This window comes from Phoca vitulina, unplaced genomic scaffold, assembly GCF_004348235.1.
Source record: "Phoca vitulina isolate PV1807 unplaced genomic scaffold, GSC_HSeal_1.0 scaffold11, whole genome shotgun sequence".
Lineage (NCBI taxonomy): Eukaryota > Metazoa > Chordata > Mammalia > Carnivora > Phocidae > Phoca > Phoca vitulina.
In genome coordinates, this window is record NW_022589714.1 from 18,189,137 (window position 1) to 18,209,683 (window position 20,547).

The 20,547-nt window shown below is 33.5% G+C and overlaps 1 protein-coding gene across 2 annotated transcripts in view; it reads right to left on the reverse strand.

Annotated features, from left to right (window-relative positions):
- The window catches only part of SMAP1 (small ArfGAP 1), a 163,564-nt gene that overhangs the window by 95,595 nt on the left and 47,422 nt on the right, over positions 1-20,547 (reverse strand). Inside the window, exons 2-4 of one of the 2 annotated variants that reach the window (XM_032409522.1) lie at positions 18,584-18,704; positions 11,435-11,520; positions 3,344-3,419 (exon numbers count right to left, since the gene is read on the reverse strand). In XM_032409522.1, coding sequence (XP_032265413.1) covers positions 3,344-3,419; positions 11,435-11,520; positions 18,584-18,655 — 234 coding nt within the window. In that variant the 5' untranslated portion in view covers positions 18,656-18,704. The remainder of the gene's footprint in view (positions 1-3,343; positions 3,420-11,434; positions 11,521-18,583; positions 18,705-20,547) is intronic. The other variant, XM_032409521.1, reaches the window with a different exon arrangement.

Here is a 20,547-nt window from a genome sequence, read left to right on the forward strand (position 1 = left end):
TCTCAGAAGCACCATGTTTATATGACCAGATACCACATTTATTAACAGCTTGCTGAAGTCAGTTTTTACAACTACAAATAAATCCCTGGGTACAAAGGAAGTACCATCCTAGATTCTCAGACTCTACATGATGGATTCCTATGGGGCTTAGTTCATGGACTCAAATGGCCTGACAGGCAGGGGGGCAATATCACAGAAAAACAGCAAAACTCTTTGCCACTGTTTTCTTTAAGTTTATTGCTTTGTATTTTGCCACAACAATGTGAAATAAATGTTTCAGAAGGGCAAGAAATTTATCATTTTTTTTAAAAGGATAAAAGAAATTTTATCCTTTTAAATTTAAGAATTTAAATTTAAGAAATTAAATTACTGTCTTATATAAACAGGGTCAATCTTTAGGCCCTTACTCTTATTTAAAATAAGAAAATAATAAGAGCAGTTACATTTACTGGCAACACTAAAAAATATCAGCTAAGAGAAGACAGAAAAACTATAAAAATCAGACACAAAAGCTGTAAAGATAAAGCAATTTGGAGCCATTTAATATCAGGGTAACAGCCATATCAAGCTTAAGGGCCACTCATGACATCTTTTTATCAGAGTACAACTAGTACAATTAGTATTCAAACTGTCTCTCCTTAGATATTCCCTTAAATGCACTAGCGCTCCTTAACTATCTTAGATATACAATACTTATACTTTGTCTCAGGTTTATTTTTTTAACCTAGTCTCATCCCCACAATGAAATTAAATCTCTCTGAAAACAAAGGTCATGCCCTCTTTGGTTCAGTATACCAGGAGACTGGGACCGTAACAAGTGATCAGAAACAACTTGAATGAATGTTCAATCTATTACTGAAGACCAAAAAACAGATATAAATAATGTAATTCTTAGTGATATGTTAAAATCAGTTGTTTACACACTGACTGCCATGAAAGAGGAAGAAATGTTTTAAACTTGCTAGAATATAAATTTTTTTTTAAAGATTTTAAAGATTTTATTTATTTATTTGAGAGAGAGAGACAGTGACAGAGATAGTGAGAGAGAGCACAAGCCGGGAGGAGAGGGAGAAGCAGGCTTCCTGCAGAGCAGGGAGCCCGATGTGGGGCCTCGATCCCAGGACCCTGGGATCATAACCTGAGCCAAAGGCAGATGCTTAACCAACTGAGCCACCCAGGTGCCCCTAGAATATAAATTTTTAAAAAAATTATTATTTTGCTTATAAATGAATAGGTGGAATACATTTTCCCTTGGGTTAAATGTGATTTTTGTGAGCTTTTCTAAATCTTCATTATATGAATAATATAAACTCAAGAATACACAATCTTTTACCTTGAAATTTCCATTCTCAGCCTACAAAAAATGTAAAAACTTGTAGAATGAATGTCTCTATAAACCTTACCAATATTCATCAAATGTTAACATTATGCCATGATTGTTCTCTCTACACAGACAGACACACACACACATACACTCAGCTGCCAGGTTTCACTGAACCATTTAAAATTATTTATTATTATTTGAAAATGAGTTACAGGTATCATTAAATTGATCCCTAAATATTTTATCCCAATACATATCTCTTAATGAATAAAGAAATTCTCTTAACTGAACATAATACTATTATCACACCTGGGGGGGGATTCCATAGCAACAGGTATCTTCTAAAGATAAACTGTTTTCCTATACATTACTACATAATTTCCAAATTGTTGTCAAGAAGGAAAAAAATTCTATAAATATAATTAAAAACAACAAAAATGTTTAGGATTTTTTAAAAGGAGGTCTAATGTGAGGGAAGCAAAACATAAGAGTCTCTTTATAACTACAGAAAACAAACTGAGGGTTGCTGGAGGGGAGAGGGTGGGAGATGGGTTAAATGGGTGATGGAAAATTAAGGACGGCACTTGTGATGAGCACTGGATATTATATGTAAGTGATGAATCACTAAATTCTACTCCTGAAACCAATATTACACTGTATGCTAACTAACTAGAATTTAAATAAAAACCTGAAGGGAAAAAAAAGGGTATATAAGTAAAGCCATATGTTTTATAAACTACATTAAAATGATTTCTTAAAATTTCATATGAAAGTATATTACTTATGTTTTACAGTCAGTCCTTTTTCCCCCATAATACTACAACTAAACTTAATTTTATGGACATTATAAGTATCATTCTCAAAACTATCAATTTTTATCATTCTTTCAAAAGATTTCCTATCCTATATCCAATGCAGCCCAAACTCTATATACAAGGTATCTTTGTTTCAAAATATACATTAATGATACTTTAAACACTTTTAATAAGACTTTTTTCATGAACAAAAACAATGTATTAAAATATTCTTACTTTGTTAGTATTTTATTAATTTTTTTAGTATATTGCTTCTCCATAGACTGAAAAGAAAACCCAGTTTGTATACAAAATGAGATGAAATTATTGTCTCCAAATTGCTGGACATATTACTTAACCACAAGACTAACTATTTACAGCTTGGCTTATCAATCTAGGAATCAAAGCCCCCCCTCCCCCCCCCCCCCGCCAAAAACACAATTGCAATAGTAAAGACAATTAGCTTTAAACTGTAATTAACTGGAATGAGAAAAATCAATCAGAAAAAAAACTAAAAAGAAACAGATATAACTGATCACTACAATAAGGTCTCAACTACTAGGTATCAAAATGCTTGCTAATAACCAATTAAAATGCCATGTCTTAATATACATATGTCTGGACGCATCCACTAAAGCCCTTAGGAGAGGATAAATTGCCTTGTTTCTTTTTCACTCATTTCCAGAATTGAGTGAAATAATTTTCCCTCCCTCCCCTTTCAATTAGTGACCTTATCTTTTTGCAAATTTCATAAATTAACTTAACAAATGGCATTTAATAGCTATTAGACTCTTACTTAGAACACGTTCTTTTCTGAATCAAGAGTTCTGCTTTGTGAGAGCTCATAAATATGTGAAAAAAAAAATTCCAATATTCAAATTTTTAAAAGTATGTAACTAAATATATTTTTACAATAAAAAAAATTAAGCTGCTTTGTATGTTAGAAGTTTGAGATCTGGGGAGCCTGGATGGCTCAGTTGGTTAAGCATCTGATTCATGATTTGGCTCAGGTCATGATCTCATGGGTCGTGAAACGGGAGCCCTGAGTCAGGCTCTGCACTCAGTAGGGAGTCTGCTTGAGATTCTCACCCTCTGCCCCTCCCCCCATTCTCTGTCTCTCTCTCTCTCTCTCTCTCTCTCTCTCAAATAGATAAATCTTAAAAAAAAAAGTCTGAGATCTATTCAACAAATATCAATTGGTGAAAGAAATGAAGATTTTACTTACATTTGTAATAGCTATTGCATTTTTATCATAGTATTTCTTCTTTTCATATTTATCTCTGATGAAAAATTCCACTGCTCTGAAAACAGATAACTTAAGGAAAAGCATGAGTTCAGTGACAATGTACACTCCCCTTTATTCATTCCCTTCCACAACGCCTACACTCTATAGTCAATTTTCCTCCTTCCCAGTCTGTGCTTTCCTCTCACACTATTTCTGCAACTAAATTCTGTAACCTACCTTTCTTTCTGCCACAGAAAGTCTCTTTCAGGGAGTTCTCCCCATTCAACAAAACCACCTAAACCAATTCTAGAACGAAAAGTAACCACATTTCTCAATTCCACCACACTCCCCAAATCTCCACCTCCAACCAAACTCTTTAATTTTAAATTCTCAGTGTAAGGAAACTAATAGCCATGCGGTACCCACAACGTACCAAACACTGTGTGCTATGTGTTGTCGATAGTTTGTTTCTTTCAATCCTTCCACAACCCAGTAATATATATACTATTTCCACATCACAGATGAGTAATTAGCAACTCAGAAAAATTTAACAATTGTGATTCCAATACTTCTGTTCTTTCCCACAATACATGGCTTCCCCTGGTTGCATCATAGAGGATTCCCAGTGTTTTAGAAGAATGGAGGCCTTTTGTTTTTTTTTCTTTCAAAGCTGAGGAATGGAGAAGTCAAGAAGCTACAACCAAAGTCAGTACTATTTAATTTTTTGGAGTTGGCTGGACTAGCCTTATACGTTGACAGAGTGAGCCATTTCTAGTGGGATTTGAGAGTTTTGAGTTATCTGATATTGAAGACTTCTCTTACCACTCAATCACTACTTTATCGCATTTCACTAAAATGGGAATTTTTCCATTTAGCACCATGATCCCCTTTGGTAGTCAGGCAAAGCCTATGAACTCCTTCCTGGGACAGTGCTTTTAAATGCGTAAAATAAAATACACAGAATTACAAAGGAAATGTGAATTATACTGAAATACAATCTCTCTGTAGATCCCCATTAAGACATCCTTCTGTTCAAAAGAAGTTACCTGAAGCAGTAAAGCAATACATTTTCAGTCAAAACTCCTTGTCAGAAATTAATAACAGCCTTTTAAATTGACAGTTGAGGCAATAGGTAACAGAAAGAGTTGACACACCAATATACAGTGGATATTAAAAAGTTGGGGTATTATGAAAGCACTCAAAGGGGGCCAGGGAAGGAAATCTAAACATTTAATTTTTTAAGTAAGCTGAATGAAAGCTATTTTTAAAGACAGTTTTCTACAACCTGAGTATGTGAAGGGCACTTTATATGATCTTTATCTCCTTTTTTCCTCTTAAACAACCTATAAGGTAGGTACCATTTCACAACCAAAAGTGAGGCACAGGAAGTTTAAAAAGTCTGGGATTCTACAGTACAAGGAAGAGTTGTGATTCAAAACCAGGAATGTTTAGCATCAGCCTTTTCAGAATGTTCCTGATCATCACCAGTTTATCTGTGAATCAGTCAGTTATTTTATGCTAATGCTAATAAATCTAGAAAAGAATGTTAAATTTGGAGAGTATTTTCAAAGTATCCTTGGAGACCCTTTTAAGTGAAAGGCCCCAAATCTGCCATCAGGCTGCTTATTTAGGTATGTGAAAATTTTCGCAGCCAATTCAATACCAAAAAGTTACCACAAATATGCCAATATTTCCATAAAATGCTATAATGTTATTTTACTCAAACTTGTAAATCAGCTAAATGTTAAGTTTGCTCATGATTATAAATCCAAGTTCAATATTACATTTTTCTATTTTCTTAACAGAAAAAAATGAAACAAAAAAAGTTGGCCTGTTAGATTAGGTGTACGCATATGGATATATTGAGCAATTTTCATTGTAGAGACAACTATTTACCTCCACAAAAAGGAAAAGAAAATAGACTTCACTTAGACTGATGTCATTTTCACTTCAGATGATATGGAATATATTTATTATTTGTACATATATGTTTGTAAATTCGTGTATTTTAGCAGCAATTATATTTACAGTTATATAACATACAATATAGCATACATATACAGCTATTTTTTTAACTACAGAAAATTTTTAGAAATCTGAATTCTTAAATTATAATTTTTATGATTAAATATCAGAGAAAGTAATACTGACATCTTTCCTTCTTAAAGATAGAAACAATATTCATTTTAGATATTGTTTAGAGTATACTACACCTTAAAGCTTGAAAAGATTTACTACTCTCATCTATGAAATGTTTATGATGAAAAATGATCACTGTTTGATTTTAAAAATTACTCTTAGAAAACTCATTAAAGTTAGAAATAGAATATATAAAATAATTTAACCAATAGTAAAGCTAAAATACTGAAAACTATGATGTTTTATAAATACTGAATTTGAAAAAGGCAAACATTTTAAGTATGCCATATTTCTGAGTGAAAAACAATATAAACATCTGGTGAAATCACATGTTGCTGTGAATTTTCAGAAATAACAGATATAAGTGAAATCTTAATTCATACTTAATGTATTTTATATAAATAATTCAAATATAGCTGGATCTGGTTCTGCTCATGATACAAAACCCTCTTAGAAATTATCTAAAAAGTAAACAATTTCTAAAATTCTGAGACAAAAGTTGATGTTTTCCAAGGATATTAAAATAAGATAAAATAAAATAAATCATTAGGGCAAGAGAACTTACTTGGATCTTCCTATTGTTAACATAAAACAATACTTTTCAAAAACTAATCAAAGCACACCACAGAGTTCATTTTTTAAGTTCCATAGGAGTCATCTGAAAAAGGACGGTGATTTAGGGAACATGCTATATTCTTGATTGCTCTCAGTTCCTACGGACTTCTTAGAGCAAGAACATATCACACAGTCTTTATGTATATTTGTACAAGGTCCCAAATGCAAGCCAATTTGTCATTGTTAATTCACCTAAAGAAACAATGATTTATTGCCATGGTCAGCAAATTTTTTTTAGAGGGCCAGAAGGTAAATATTTTAGGCTTCGAAGGATAGATGGTCTGTGTTGCAACTACTCAACTCTGCCTTTGTAGCTCCAAAGCAGCTTTGAAAATACATAAATGAATGGTCATGGCTGTGTTCTAATAAACTTTATTTACAAAAACAGGAACTGGCTCATAGGCCTGTAGTTACTGATTCCTGAATTGTATCCCAATTTTGCCCAAGAGGGCAAAAAACAGTCAAGTTGGATTTACAGATCATCTCTATGTCTACAATCTGTCACTACAAACAACTTAAGGAATTTTCAATGGACATTCTGATAACAGTTTTGCATTATATGCTGACTCTAGTACTGATTTTCGAAGAAGATGGTCTCCCAACGTACACTCTCACATTTTCTGGTACCAGTAGGCACTTGTTATTTAACTGGCAGTTATTGTTACCCTGAAGTCAGCTAATCTGCTGAACCCATACCTAGATACATAAAAAAAGATAATCATACTCAACTCACAAAGTTGTTAAGAGTTATGGGAATAATACATATAAAGCATTTAGCACAGCACCTAACAGACAATAAGCATTCAATAAATGGAGTTAGCTTGCTTTTGCTTTTATATAACTTTGTATCTCAGTTTCCTCTCCCTTAAAATGGAGATAACATTAAGACCCATCTCACAGGATTATTGTAAGAATTAAATAAGCTAGTGTGTGTAAAGAACTAAGAACAGTGTGTGGCACGTAGTGAGTGCTATTTAATTTTTAGCTCTTATTACCATGGTAGATGGAGGTAATGGACAGGAACTACCATGTTCAGGGTTAAGATGGCTTGCATATCATCAAGTTTAAATAGATGAGCAACTGATAAAAACAAAAGAACCAATGAATTTGGAGATCAGTCAATATTCATCTTCATTCTCTAGTTTCTAGGCGTCATTTGAGACATAAGGATCTTTTTACTGACAGACATCAATAATACAACCAAAAAAATTAGAACAATAATAATTTCAGGAAATCAAGGTAAGGAAATATTAATAACAATCAAGTTTATGTGGTTGATTTGGCATTTAGTAAACAAACAAAAACAAATACCCCAGAATCTTCCCCATGCCTACAGTTACAAAACATTCAACACAGTACCCTGAACTGTCCCTGTCCTCAAAACTAACAAATGATACTATACAAGCCCCCCAAAAGTTTAACATTACTTTGTATTTTATCTTTTAACATGTATTTATTTATAATTTGAGATTTTTTTCCCTTTTCTTAAAGATACCATTTTAAAGACAAGTAAATTAATATTTAGTCCCGAGAACAAAATCTTCCAATTCCAGACACATTACCACTGACAGCAATAAAATCTTGAAAAGCTCAAAGGAGAAGAACTGCTGATTAGCTTTGGTGCACAATAGACCTCATGGAACTGAAGTAATTAAAGTTTTTAGATAAGATGAAATACCCTAATAATGAAAAGCTTAATGTAAAGCTTTATCATTTGTCATGCACTAGTACATGCAGCCTATAATTAAACACATCCCACATGAGAAATTATACTTTCACAGTAGCTTTTGCATAACTTTGTAAATTGTAAAGCTTTTAAAAAGTGACAAATCTTGTTAAGAATGCAGTGAGGCCCCATATTATGTGAGTTTTACTCAGTTTGGTTCCACTTGCCTCTGGGGATGAGGCAACAATATTTAAATCAATAAAAATGCAGAGATGTTAGGCTTTTCAAAGAGCAATGAAATTTAGAATGATTCATGAAATAAAGAAAGGGGACTAGTTTTCTTACTAGTTTCCCTCATAAAACCTCCAAATCACAATGTTTCATAATTAAAAGAAGGGAATAAAGTGATATTGCTGTAAGGTAAAACAATTTTTAAAGGCCATAGTATTATATTAGATACAGGGGCTGATCTCATGGTCTGAGACATGGCCTTTTATACTCTATAGTCCTCTATCTCAAATTTGTTTAGACAAAATCCCTCTTTATTTTCTGACAACCATTAGATTATCTATTTATGAACAGTAAGAGATCAAAACCTCATATAAATATGATCATAATTTGTAAACACTTTAGAAGTAACACTGAGTTTGAAAAACCAAATAAGCATGTTTGAGTAAACAATAGCAAAAATATACATAATCCAAAAGCCTGAAATGAATTACATCAGGTACTTAAAAGTTGTAATCTACACCTAGACCTTATGATCTAGCTGCAGAGTTCCAAACCATAAGCCTATCTATTTTTAAGGGCCATCAAGACTCAAATGTGGCAACACTGATTTTACTCAGACTATCATCATTAAAAAATATTCAAGTGCCCTTCTACAGAAGGAAAAGTCTGGAAGCTCTGAGAAGTTTCTTAATAACTCTTTGAGCATCCCACCCTTCCCAACCCCCAAAATGAAAATATTATGCTCTAGTTCATTGGGTTATTTGGATAATTTAAAAAGATAATGAAGATAAAAGGCCAAGCTCAGTGCTTGGCACCCAGGAAACCTTTTTTAAGCAATAAGACTACGTTAGCTGTTGTATCTTCAGTGTGTTAAAGGTCAAGGATGTAATCCTACCCAATGCCAATCAATTCACTATAAAAATCTTCTCTTCCCTGAAATGTTTAGGTAAATATTTATAATATTTAAATATAAATACTTAAATATTAAAAATATATCAGCAAAAATATCAGAATTAATAACTCACTACCTCATTAATCCTTTACTTCTATAAGGATCATCATAAAATTAATGGTAATTACTTAAATAATATTCCTACCAACATACACGAAATAGTGCATAGAACATAGTTCAATGTAATAAGATACCAAGAAGCTAATATACAGTCCTTTCCTGAATATCTTCCAGGCTTCTTTGAAAACAATATGGAATCATGATGATGTATTAAATAACTTGGAAGCCACTTTCACCCACAAGGAACCAAATAAAGGATACTACCAAAAACTACCCTGCAGTATTCAAAAAAAATCCAAAAAAACTCAACTCAAACCAAACCAACCCAAACACACATACAAACTTCCACAAAAAGTAGATTCTTCCATTTGAGGGATCTTATATGTCAACTCAGGCTTGGGGGTGAGAACCAGAGAGAAGAGAATAAATACAACTAGCAAGCAATTGGTAAAAACCACCTAGGACATTACTTGTTTGCTCTGCTATATTTCCTTCTACTATGCTCTATTTCCCAGGGTTCTGCTCTAGGCCTTCACTTTTCAGAGGAGAAAGAAAACAGCATTCCCAAGTTTCTCAATAAAACACACAAAAAAGAATAAAGGACTACTGCCCTGAGTAAACATAACTTCAATCGTCTACATGCTATCTACATGCTATCATCTACATGCTAAATCACTCCATAATCTGCACTGTATTTCCTGCTTTCTTCTAGGGTCCAGACCCATGTTTCTAGCTACTGAATTGGGATCTCCATGTATATGTCCAACAGACACCTCAACCTGCCCAAAGCAATGAAGTATGGCTCTTTACCTTTCATTTCTGACCCTTCAACCTTTATCTGGTACTGAATTTCTTCTCTCAGGGAATATGCTTTATTTATCTCACCCATAGAACCTCCACCAAGCTTTAAAATTTGGGGTCATCTCAGTATCTTTCCTCAGAAACACAGCCAATCTCAACCTAATCCAATTGCTCCTGCTTTCCCAATTTCTTTCCAATATTCCCAATTCTTTCTTATCCATTCTCAATGCCACTATCTAATTCAATCTAATTATCTAATTTATAACTTCATCATTGCTCATTTCAAGGCTGTACTAGCATTCTACATGGGTCTCTGACTCCAAGGTCTCTTCTGACTAATCTTCCTTATGGTAGAAGTAAATGCTTTTAATGTTTCTCCTGCTTCAAAACCCTTCACGGCTTTTCAAATCCTTCAGCTTCCATGAGCCCATGGAATGAGGTCCACACTGCTTCTATATGGTACCAAAAACCCTTCACAATCTGGAAAATAAGCTTCTTCTGCCACTTGCCCCACTAAACGTGAACCTGTCATATCAAAACCTTAAAATGTCATGTTTCCTCACACATTCATACCTCTACTCACACAATTTGTTATGTCTGAAATGTACCTACCACTTTTACCCTAGGAACTTGCTAAATAAAAACAGCCTTGGATATCAGATTGTTAAATTTTGGGGAAGAAGCGGGGGGAGCAGAAACAGAAAAGGCCAAATACAAATACCAACTTCTTAAATATAACTTAAAAGGTTTCTATACAAACATAAAAATATATATAATGGCCTGTATCTCTGTTAAGATCACATTTTTTTCCCACTGTTTGATCACATGAACTGTTTTAGTATACAAATAGGTATATAAAACTGCTCTTTAAGAAACTACATTTTATTGTCAAAACTGCAAATATCACCTTTGGAGAGAATCACAAATACCTACAATCAATTTGATAATTTTATAGAACAGATCAATTTTGATGAGCTGTTTCCTCAAACTTCAACATAAGTTTGAGAAACCCTATATAATCAAATGATTTTATCTTTAACAAATGTGAAAAACATCTGACTAAAACGCCTGTGAGAAAATATTCTACTTATTCATTACGGCAGATTTGTAAAAGCAAACACGGTTGTGAAACCTATAACAAAGACGGAATGTCAGCCATAAATATTAGCATAAGTTACTTCAGCAGGTCCACCTGCACTAAATATGTGATCTGCAATTTTAAATGCGTACATGTCAAACTGCTTGACATATGATTACTATATAAAGGTGATCAAGAAAATCTCTTTAGAAATGAATTTTAAAATTATTCAAGATGCTCACAAGTCAAATCTCTAATAATACTCTAAAATAATAAACAACATATACTCTCCAATCAAGAGCTGCAGATCAAGAAGAATCAGTCATAATATTTTACACTTAGTAATAATTACATCAAAATACTATGCAGATCATGTATTACTATTAAAAACTGCATACAAAGCACAGCTCAGGGCAAATCAATTTCGATCTTTAATAAATAACAGTATGATAAAGTTCACATCTTCCTAAATACAAACAGTTCAAATACGAAGTATAAAAAATGAGTTAATTCTTTTAAAATCCACAATAAATAAAGTTTAAAGGATACTGATCTGTCTGTGGTCTTCGAAAGTTCTCTGGAAGATTGGCTTCATAGAGTAGTCTTGCTTTAGTATTTCCCATATCTTGCATGCACTAAAATAAAAAGAAAAATCAAGTACTTTCATTATTCATATGAATATTAAAAAGTAATTCCTATATACACATACATATACATACACACACATACACAAATACAATGTAACATTTATTATTTCCGATATATATTCTTCTCAGAAAAATAAATCACAACTATGAAACTACTCAAGTTCAAAGCAGAAGCATATTTTTAATTCTTCACATTTATTCAACTTATGTAGACCCACAGTTTTCTAATGTCTTTTTCTGTGAAAACAATACCATCTTTATTTATATTCACTACTTCCTAAAAGTAATTCCCTGGTAGTTCATGGCAGTTTTATTACTGTTTTAGATTTGCCACTTGAACAGCACTGCCATTTCCAACGGTAACAACTCAAGATCAAATTTTCTTTGTTTTGAGTTTCAAAATACTCTTGGGTTTTCATGATTTACAATCAGGATCACAATGGAGAGCAGATAAAAAAGAAACGTGCTAACCTAGAACTCTACAGAAGTGGATTAATTTCTTTGGGGTTAATCTCTTTAAGATTCTGCTGAAAGCTATGGATCCTCTCCCTACAAAAAAATAAAACAAAACAAAAAACATTACCCAATGACCCAAAGCTTCCCTAAAATCTATAAACCCCAAGAATAAGAACTACTCAGGAGGCATAAAATAATCTGATAATCACTTAAACCAGTTTAAGTTTCAGTATCTTCTGTAAGGATTAGCCAAACAGTACTTCCTGGATAATCTACTACATTAGAAAGTAGCATTTACAAACAAAACATTATTCATTTTACATGAATACATGTTACAAATGAATACGTGTAAAATGTTTTACACAGAGTTTAGGTTCCTGAAAATGTTTTAACTGGTAGAAAGATCAGTCTGTATAATTCCTTCTTTTTTCTTCTGATTCCGTAGACACACACCCACACCCCCAAGAAGACAATCCAGGTTTAACAGATAATCAATTGTCCACCTTGAGTTGTAGCCCTTAAGTGTACACAGAACCATCTTCCTTCAAATAAAAAATACAGTGACATGGGGCGCCTGGGTGGTTCAATCAGTTAAGCATCCGACTCTTGATTTCAACCCAGGTCATGATCTCAGGGTCTGCATTGGGCTCCACGCTCAGTGTGGAGTCTGCTTGTCCCTCTCCCCCTGCACACTCTCGCACACGTGTTCTTTCTCTCTCTCTCTCTCTCTCTCTCAAATAAATAAATAAATAAAACCTTTTTTAAAAAAATACAAAGACCTTTTTTTCTCCCAACTGAGAGTTTTAAGGTATGCAAAATACTAATATACTCTCACTTCTGGATATCTATTCTAACCCACCTCAACATAAGTACTCTTTCAGAGTAAATGAGATCATAAGGAAGGGAAGTAATAGGGGGCTGGGAAATATAAAGAAGAGTAAACTGAAAAAGAATGAAACAGTTTTTGTTATTTAGCTTTGGAGACAAAACAGAAGCTAAGGCAAAATAAACCCAAGGGTATATAAGCTGAGGGGGAAAACCTGTGTAAGGTGAACTGACAGTATAAGGTCAGAGGGCTCTATTACGTCATGACACATACTAGCATACATATGAGTAGAGCTAATTTGTAATTCTGTGTGTGGGGAGAAGAGCTTAGAAACTTTCAGTATAGCCCACCCTTCTTGAAAAAAGAAAAAATGTTTCCCATCTCAAGTATTCAAATGATGCTTTACCTTTGTGTCATGATGGGAATTTAGAAGTAAAGATGATCCAAGTTATGTAATCATAAAGGCATTAAACATTTAGGAAAAACTACAAGAAAAATGCCTCTTAGTTTGCACAATATCTGCAATAAAGCAAAAAGTAACTAATAGAAACTATGAAAGTAAAAAAATTTGAAAAGTTTCCATCAAGCAAACAAGAATACATGGAAATTCTAACAAAAAATTTAGTAAGACTAAAAACCAGTATCTACTATGTATGCCATATCTCACTGACCCTAAGTTACATTTTTCTTCCTTTTTTAAGATTAATGAAATAGGAATACATCTTAAAATTGATAGTGTCTTGTAACTGATAATTTTTTCTTATGAGTCCATAAAATAGAGGTATTTTTTACAGAGATATCTTATGTTCAATGAATATGATAGTACACACTTCATATAAAATATTCTCTTTATTTTAATATTTTGACAAAATAAAAAATAATTAGGAACAAGGCATACATGTGTACTACACCAAATTATTTACTGTTGTTCTAGGGATGCTACCCATCACAATCAGATAGGAGAGAAAAAAAAGAGGTATAAAAATCTGAAAGGGAGAAATAATGTGAAATAATGAGCCATTTCTACAGGAGACCGCTGCCAAAAAGTGACTGGGCACAGGTGCATGTGTGTGTGTTAGCTGGGATTAGAGGAGACAAGGATTCAGTGACATCACAGATATATAAAGATTGTTTTGTAAGAAGATATTGTTAGGCTCAGATGGTTTCTAGGTTTCTAAAAAGTAGAAGACAGTAGTGTAGGAGGAAGGTCAGTATCAAAGTTTCAAAACACTACATTTAAGGGCCATATGGAACACTTATGAAAACTTATTCTACTGGCCCTGAAGAGCAAACTCTGTCTAGCGCTCGGAAGAAAATAAGGAAAATAGCCTAACAATTACAGTGATAAGCATTAGCCTCAATACTTTACTTTTAGATATAAATTATATATATATAATTATAAATTGCATGTATATTAGAGAAATTGTGTGCGCATGCGCAAGCGCACACACACACACACACACACACACACACACACACACACACACACCATTGTAAATTTCAAAAAAACAAAAACAAAAACAAAAAACCCTGCTTTAGGCATTATTACCCTATTTTGGCAGGAAAGGAAACTGAAGTAGCAAGATGTTAAGTAACAGGCCCAAGATTATTAGTTTCCATGAGTATCTGACTCTTGACAGAACCAACATCAGCCCTCAGGAGTTTATAGAGATCTCAGGCTGCAACGAATGCAACTGGGGACTACCTCCTGCAGGACTTACAAACACTGGGCTCTTTGTCTTAGAGGCTCAGTTTTCATTTTACAGATACAGAAACTGAAGCACAAAGAGGTTATATGATTTTCTCTAGAGTAAGACAATGAATCAGTTACAAAGTTCAGACTAGGATCAAGCTCCCTAGTCCCAATCCTTACCACCAGGCACCAGCTAATCAAAGTAAGTGTCCAGGAAATTTCACCACAAAACAGAAGAACACTGTAGGTATTGCCTCCATTATTAAAACATCATTCCTGTTATTAAAATATTATTGCTTTTCTTTTAGATTCTCTCAACCAAAATGCTTCAGCAAAATGCACTGTTGGAAAGGAGAATTTTAGTTGCTTATTTTTTGGCAATTTATGATTCAGTTTTCCAGAGTTGAGATGAGTGGACTGGTTGCAAAGAAATGGGGGAAAGGGGATGATAAAGGGAATACACTAATTTTAAAAGAAAAAGTAAGTTTTATATTTTTTATTATTTTTAACTACCGTGAGACTTCAGTTATGGGTAATGAGCTAGCTACTTTAACTTCTACCATCTAGCTTCCTGGAAATCAAGCCAGACCCTAATATTATGCACCATTCTGAAAAACTTTAAATTTCCAAACCTATTTTCACTTCTCCAAAAGGAGGAATACTTGTAAGGATATCAAATAGACTATCGGGCGCCTGGGTGTCTCAGTTTGTTAAGCGACTGCCTTCAGCTCAGGTCATGATCCTGGAGTCCTGGAATCGAGTCCCGCATCAGGCTCCCTGCTCGGCAGGGAGTCTGCTTCTCCCTCTGACCCTCACCCCTCTCATGCTCTCTCTTTCATTTTCTCTCTCTCAAATAAATAAATAAAATCTTAAAAAAAAAAAAGACTATCAAAAATTTTTAAATTTACCAATTTTCAAAATTCTTTGGCTTTACAGAAGGCATGTAATTCTGTCAGTAAATTTTCTCTTTCTCTCACACTTCAAACATGAAAAAGGGAGGAAGAGGACTCTTAATTACTTAAGTCAAAATTTCTACTGTTTGTTTAAAAATATTTTTAAATAGGGATTTACTTAATAAACCATAGTTCATCTCAAAATTAGATTTTTAAAAAACAGTCAAATATTAAGTGAGCAGAAAATATACTGAAATTCTTGACAAAGAAATGATAATAAGAACATAATAAATAAAAAGTCAATATGCATTTTTTACTTTAAGAAAAATATATATTTATATTGAAGAGTAAGTGAAATGGGTACTTCACAGTTATGATAAATGCCATTTAGGTAGTACATACTTTAAAATTAGTGTTATTTATTGTTCATTTTCAAATTTGATCTGTCCTCATTTTATACATTGTATGTTCCTAGAAAGATCAATTTTATATTGTACTTTTTGCTTGAACCGTCTTCATTCAAAATCACCATTATAATTGCAAAGGAAGGCTTCACCTGAAAATGGTATAATAAATCACACTTAAGAATCTCAAAACCTACTATTAAATGTATTTTGTCCTTGTCAATCCATAATCTGTGTTTTTTTAGTTTCTCCACCTAATCCAATACATAAAACAACACCTGCCCAAAGACTCTCATATTGCCTGAGATTCAATTTCAAAAATTACTATTTGAACTAGAATGCTGAGAAACACCTACAGGCTAACACACTTCCTTCACAATCTAATGCAGATAAAACATTTCTATTTCTGAAACTTTCTAAGAAGAAAACATTTCACCCAATCCTAGTTTTTGCACTAAAAACAATAAAACCTATATTCTAAATGAATTCTAAGTTTTTAATGTTTTAAAGAGACTGAAGTGAATTGGGGTTGTCAATTTAAAGTTTTAAATTGGCATTTAGTGGGGCACCTGGGTGGCTCAGTCATTAAGCGTCTGCCTTCGGCTCAGGTCATGATCCCAGGGTCCTGGGATCGAGCCCCACATCGGGTTCCCTGCTCAGCAGGGAGCCTGCTTCTCCCTCTCCCACTCTCCCTGCTTGTGTTCCCTCTCTCGCTGTGTCTCTATCAAATAAATAAATTAAATATTTAAAAAATAAATAAATTGGCATTTATTTATGGGATTTGTACAATTTAATAAACTAAAACATACAAAACCAGTGACAGATGGTAGTACCTACACTTGCTACTACACATACAGAGTTGTCAAATCACTATGCTGTACACCTGAAATTAATGTAATATTATATGTCAACTGTACCTCAATTTAAAAAAGTAATAAAAATAACCGAAAAAAGTAACAAATATCACAAAAAGTGGGAATAGATATAAAGAAAATACGCAGAATCAATAAGTAGGCAAACGAATGTAACAGGAATCACTGTTTCATGTCAATGGGGGCATCTCCAATGAAAAAATTAATAAGAAGCACACAAAATCAGCTGTAGTGAGAAAAGAGCCTTGCAATAAATGTAAAGATAAGATGTAACAGGAACAGATAGAAACAAAATGTGTCTAAGTTTAAGTCTTTCTCAATATTAGGAAATAACAATAAATGGCAAGATAAATGACGGGCCACCTAAAATTCCAAGTTAATAATTCATTCTCCTGAGAATAAAAGTTGTCATTTCTCCCCCCTTTCTTTAGTCTTCCAAAATCTTGGAAAGCAGAGCTCTTTGTGGACTCCAACTAAGTGATGTAATTACTTCAGGGTATGACTTCTACCTGCATTAGCTAACTAAAGCTAAATACAGTCCAGTCTAGGTTCAGTAGCTTTGTTTAAGAACTATGGCTCCTTGGACCTCTCCTCTCTTTCATCTTGTGCATCCTCTCTCTTTTCTCAGTACCTACCTCCTATCTGTCCCCATAATGTTTCCTGCACTTTCTCCCTCAGACACTAAGTAGTACCTGGTCAACAGCTAGAATTCACACTAATGTATTATTTCAGGAAGCTACCTGCATAGTTTTTCAAAATTTTTTGTGTGTACTGACTTGCCCTTTGGAGTTTACTGGCTATTTTAAGAAATGGAATAAGTGGGAAAAAGAATAACAGCTACAAAATAAAGGACTGAGATCATTAACTGCTCTGTTGCAAATGGTTAAGTTGTAATGCGGCAATTAGATCTTCTAAATTCCCTATGGCAAAAATGCAAAATATTAAAATAATCAGTAGAATCTTACATGTTAGTGTGTAATGGAAAGGTGCTACATGTCTACATTAAATCTGGAAAGGTGCTACAAGTCTACATTAAATCTGGAGGTAAAACTATGTAAATTAAAACTCTTCTACCCAATTTTCTGAGGAATAGATGCAGGGAATCTCACCTACAAGGTCAAAGATTATTATGCAAGGATATGAAAACAGCTAAAAATATACACTACCTATATGTTTGTATATATGCATAAAATACTTCAGATAAAGTATACAAGAAACTGATAAATATGGTTGTTCCTATGGAGGAAAACTGGATGTCTGAAGGACAGAAATGGAAGGAAGACTATTCACTTTACACCTTTTGCACCCTTTGAAGTTTGTGCCATGTCCATGTATTTCTAATTCCCCAAAACAATAAAATAATTAAGGGGGCTTATTAATCCTGCATTGTTTCTAAATAAAATATTATCCAGAGGAAGCTTAGCCAGGGTATTCAAGCAGCATGTGAGTCAAAACAAGGAGACTTCCTCCTCACTGGTATTCTCCACTCCTACTAGGAGAACACAGTGTTCTAGTGATCAAAGAGGTTATGAATCAAATCAAATTAATACATTTTTAAAAATCCCATCCAAGTATATCTTACACTCAAAATAGAAAGTATAAATATGGCATTTATTTATCATATCTTTTCCCAGTATCATCTTCTTAAAGAAACAGAATTGCTGAAGTTACATCACTGAATGTATCTCTTTTTGCTTCTTAAAACTTCAACATATTTATTTTTATGTGGGTGAGGGAATACTACTTATTCTACTATTTTCTATTCATTAAAATTTTAGAACACAATGACTAAGATTTTCAAACTGCCTTATCTGAATATATATATATATATATATATATTTAAATGTTAATTAAAAAGAGAAAATGAGTATTTGTAGTCCCTGGACAAATTCATGTCAGTGACTCACCTCTACTACCACTTGAAATTTTCCAGAATAGTTCTCTATCTTCCTCTCAAAAGCCACCAGGATTTCTTGCATAGGAGCAAGCTTTTCAGGACTGGTTTCAAGATCTTTTGGATTCCAGCTGCTGGAAAAGAAGGGCCACCATTTTTGGTCTCAGGAACTCTTTGTAAATATTTAATACAGAGTCCATTCCTTCAGTTTTCATAAAATTGTGTTTTAGGGGAGTTGTTCTCTTTCTGTTTTAATTGTTATTTTTAAAAACAAAATAAGTAAACCAAACATATTTAAAAACTAAAAATCTTAAATGATAATGTGGAATTAGAGGTACCAGTTTTCATATTTTTCACAATTTCTAGATATTCTCAGAACCTGATTTATCTGTTGCATTTGCTAGTTGTTACAAATTCAGAGAAAGTATTTTTTTTAAAGCAGTAAAATTAAACACTGTTATGAGAAAGTTGGAAAAGCTTTACTTCACATTCTTCTGTAATCTGTACTTACTATGAAATCCATACCATTTGAAGTCTAGGAATAAACCACTACTTTCATCCTAGGTGCTTAAGGCCCAGCTCAGAAGTCATCCTGGACTCTCTCCCTTCTTCTGTCAGAAGTCTTAGTGATTCTAACTCTTTAATATTTGTTATAGCCTCCCCTTTTAATCAACCTCACTGCCACCACTTTAGTTCCAGATCTAGTCACCCACTGCCTAGGCCATTGCAGGAACAAGCCCATCAGATTTAGGTTCTTAAAAGGAACATAACATTAAATATCACTCTTCAACTTATAACATTTTAAGAGCTCCCTGTTCTGTCCCTATCCCCACCCCCTATCACTGACAGGATCAAGACCAAACCAACCTACCACTGCAACTTTCACCTTCATCTCCTGTGAAACACACATAACTGCGCCCAATACTCTGGTCATAGAAAACTACCTCACTTTCTCAAATGCGACATGGTTTCTCCATCTTTCTGCCTTAGAAGGCCCTGTGTATACTGTAGTATACTTCTAGAAATCCATAAGCAAATAAAGGTCACTATAAAAATAGTAATGAGACATCTTTAAAATATGTTGAGAACTTACCATAGCACTAGATACGGATTTTTTTTTTTTTTTTTTAAAGAAAAAGGAGCCACTACTAAGTTAACTTCCTGAAGATTAGCCAACCATTTAGTTAACAAAGCCAAAACTAGAACCCAGGTCTACAGAGTCGCAGCCTTTGACTATGCCTGCATTCCTCTATCATTCTTATATTCATACAAAACAGGGAAGAGCACCCCTAAAATATTATATGCAATGAAATTAATAATGTTTTCAGATGATCTATTCATATAGGTATTCATTCATTGCCACATAACAACTTCCTACCAAATATAGCACTCTATATGGAGATATAAGCCTTTTTCTTCAGAGTTTAGTATTCCTTTAGTCACACTCTCTCAGTTCTATCTAGATTAGGCAGTACAGAATGAACAGAGTTAAATTGGAACAAAGACTTCCACTAAGTAATATCTTACCATTTTGTTCACTGCTTTGACTCAAGAACTATAGCCAGTTACTAGAAAAAGAGAATTCTAAAAACTATCACTGACTTTTTAACCTTAAAATGTTAACCTTAAAAACAATTTAAAAAATCAAGAGGAAAACACAGGTCATAATCTTGCACATTCAAATTCAAAATACATGCAGCTTTTTCTTAAACGGATTGCTTAAAAATGCAAACGTCTTATTAAACTTCACAAATTAAATTTTGTTACAGACAGTATCACATTTCTTCCCTCACCTCACTCTGCACATACAGGCAATACATAAACCCAACGCTGTAAGCTGCCCCTTGCTCTGCTCTTCTTCGAAGACAATTTAATGATCCTAGCAAGGAGTTGGCAGAAGTTGAATCTCAATCACCTTTAAAAGTCTGTACATTAGGCCATGATTTGAGAAATTTTGTCACCTTAATAGAATTAATA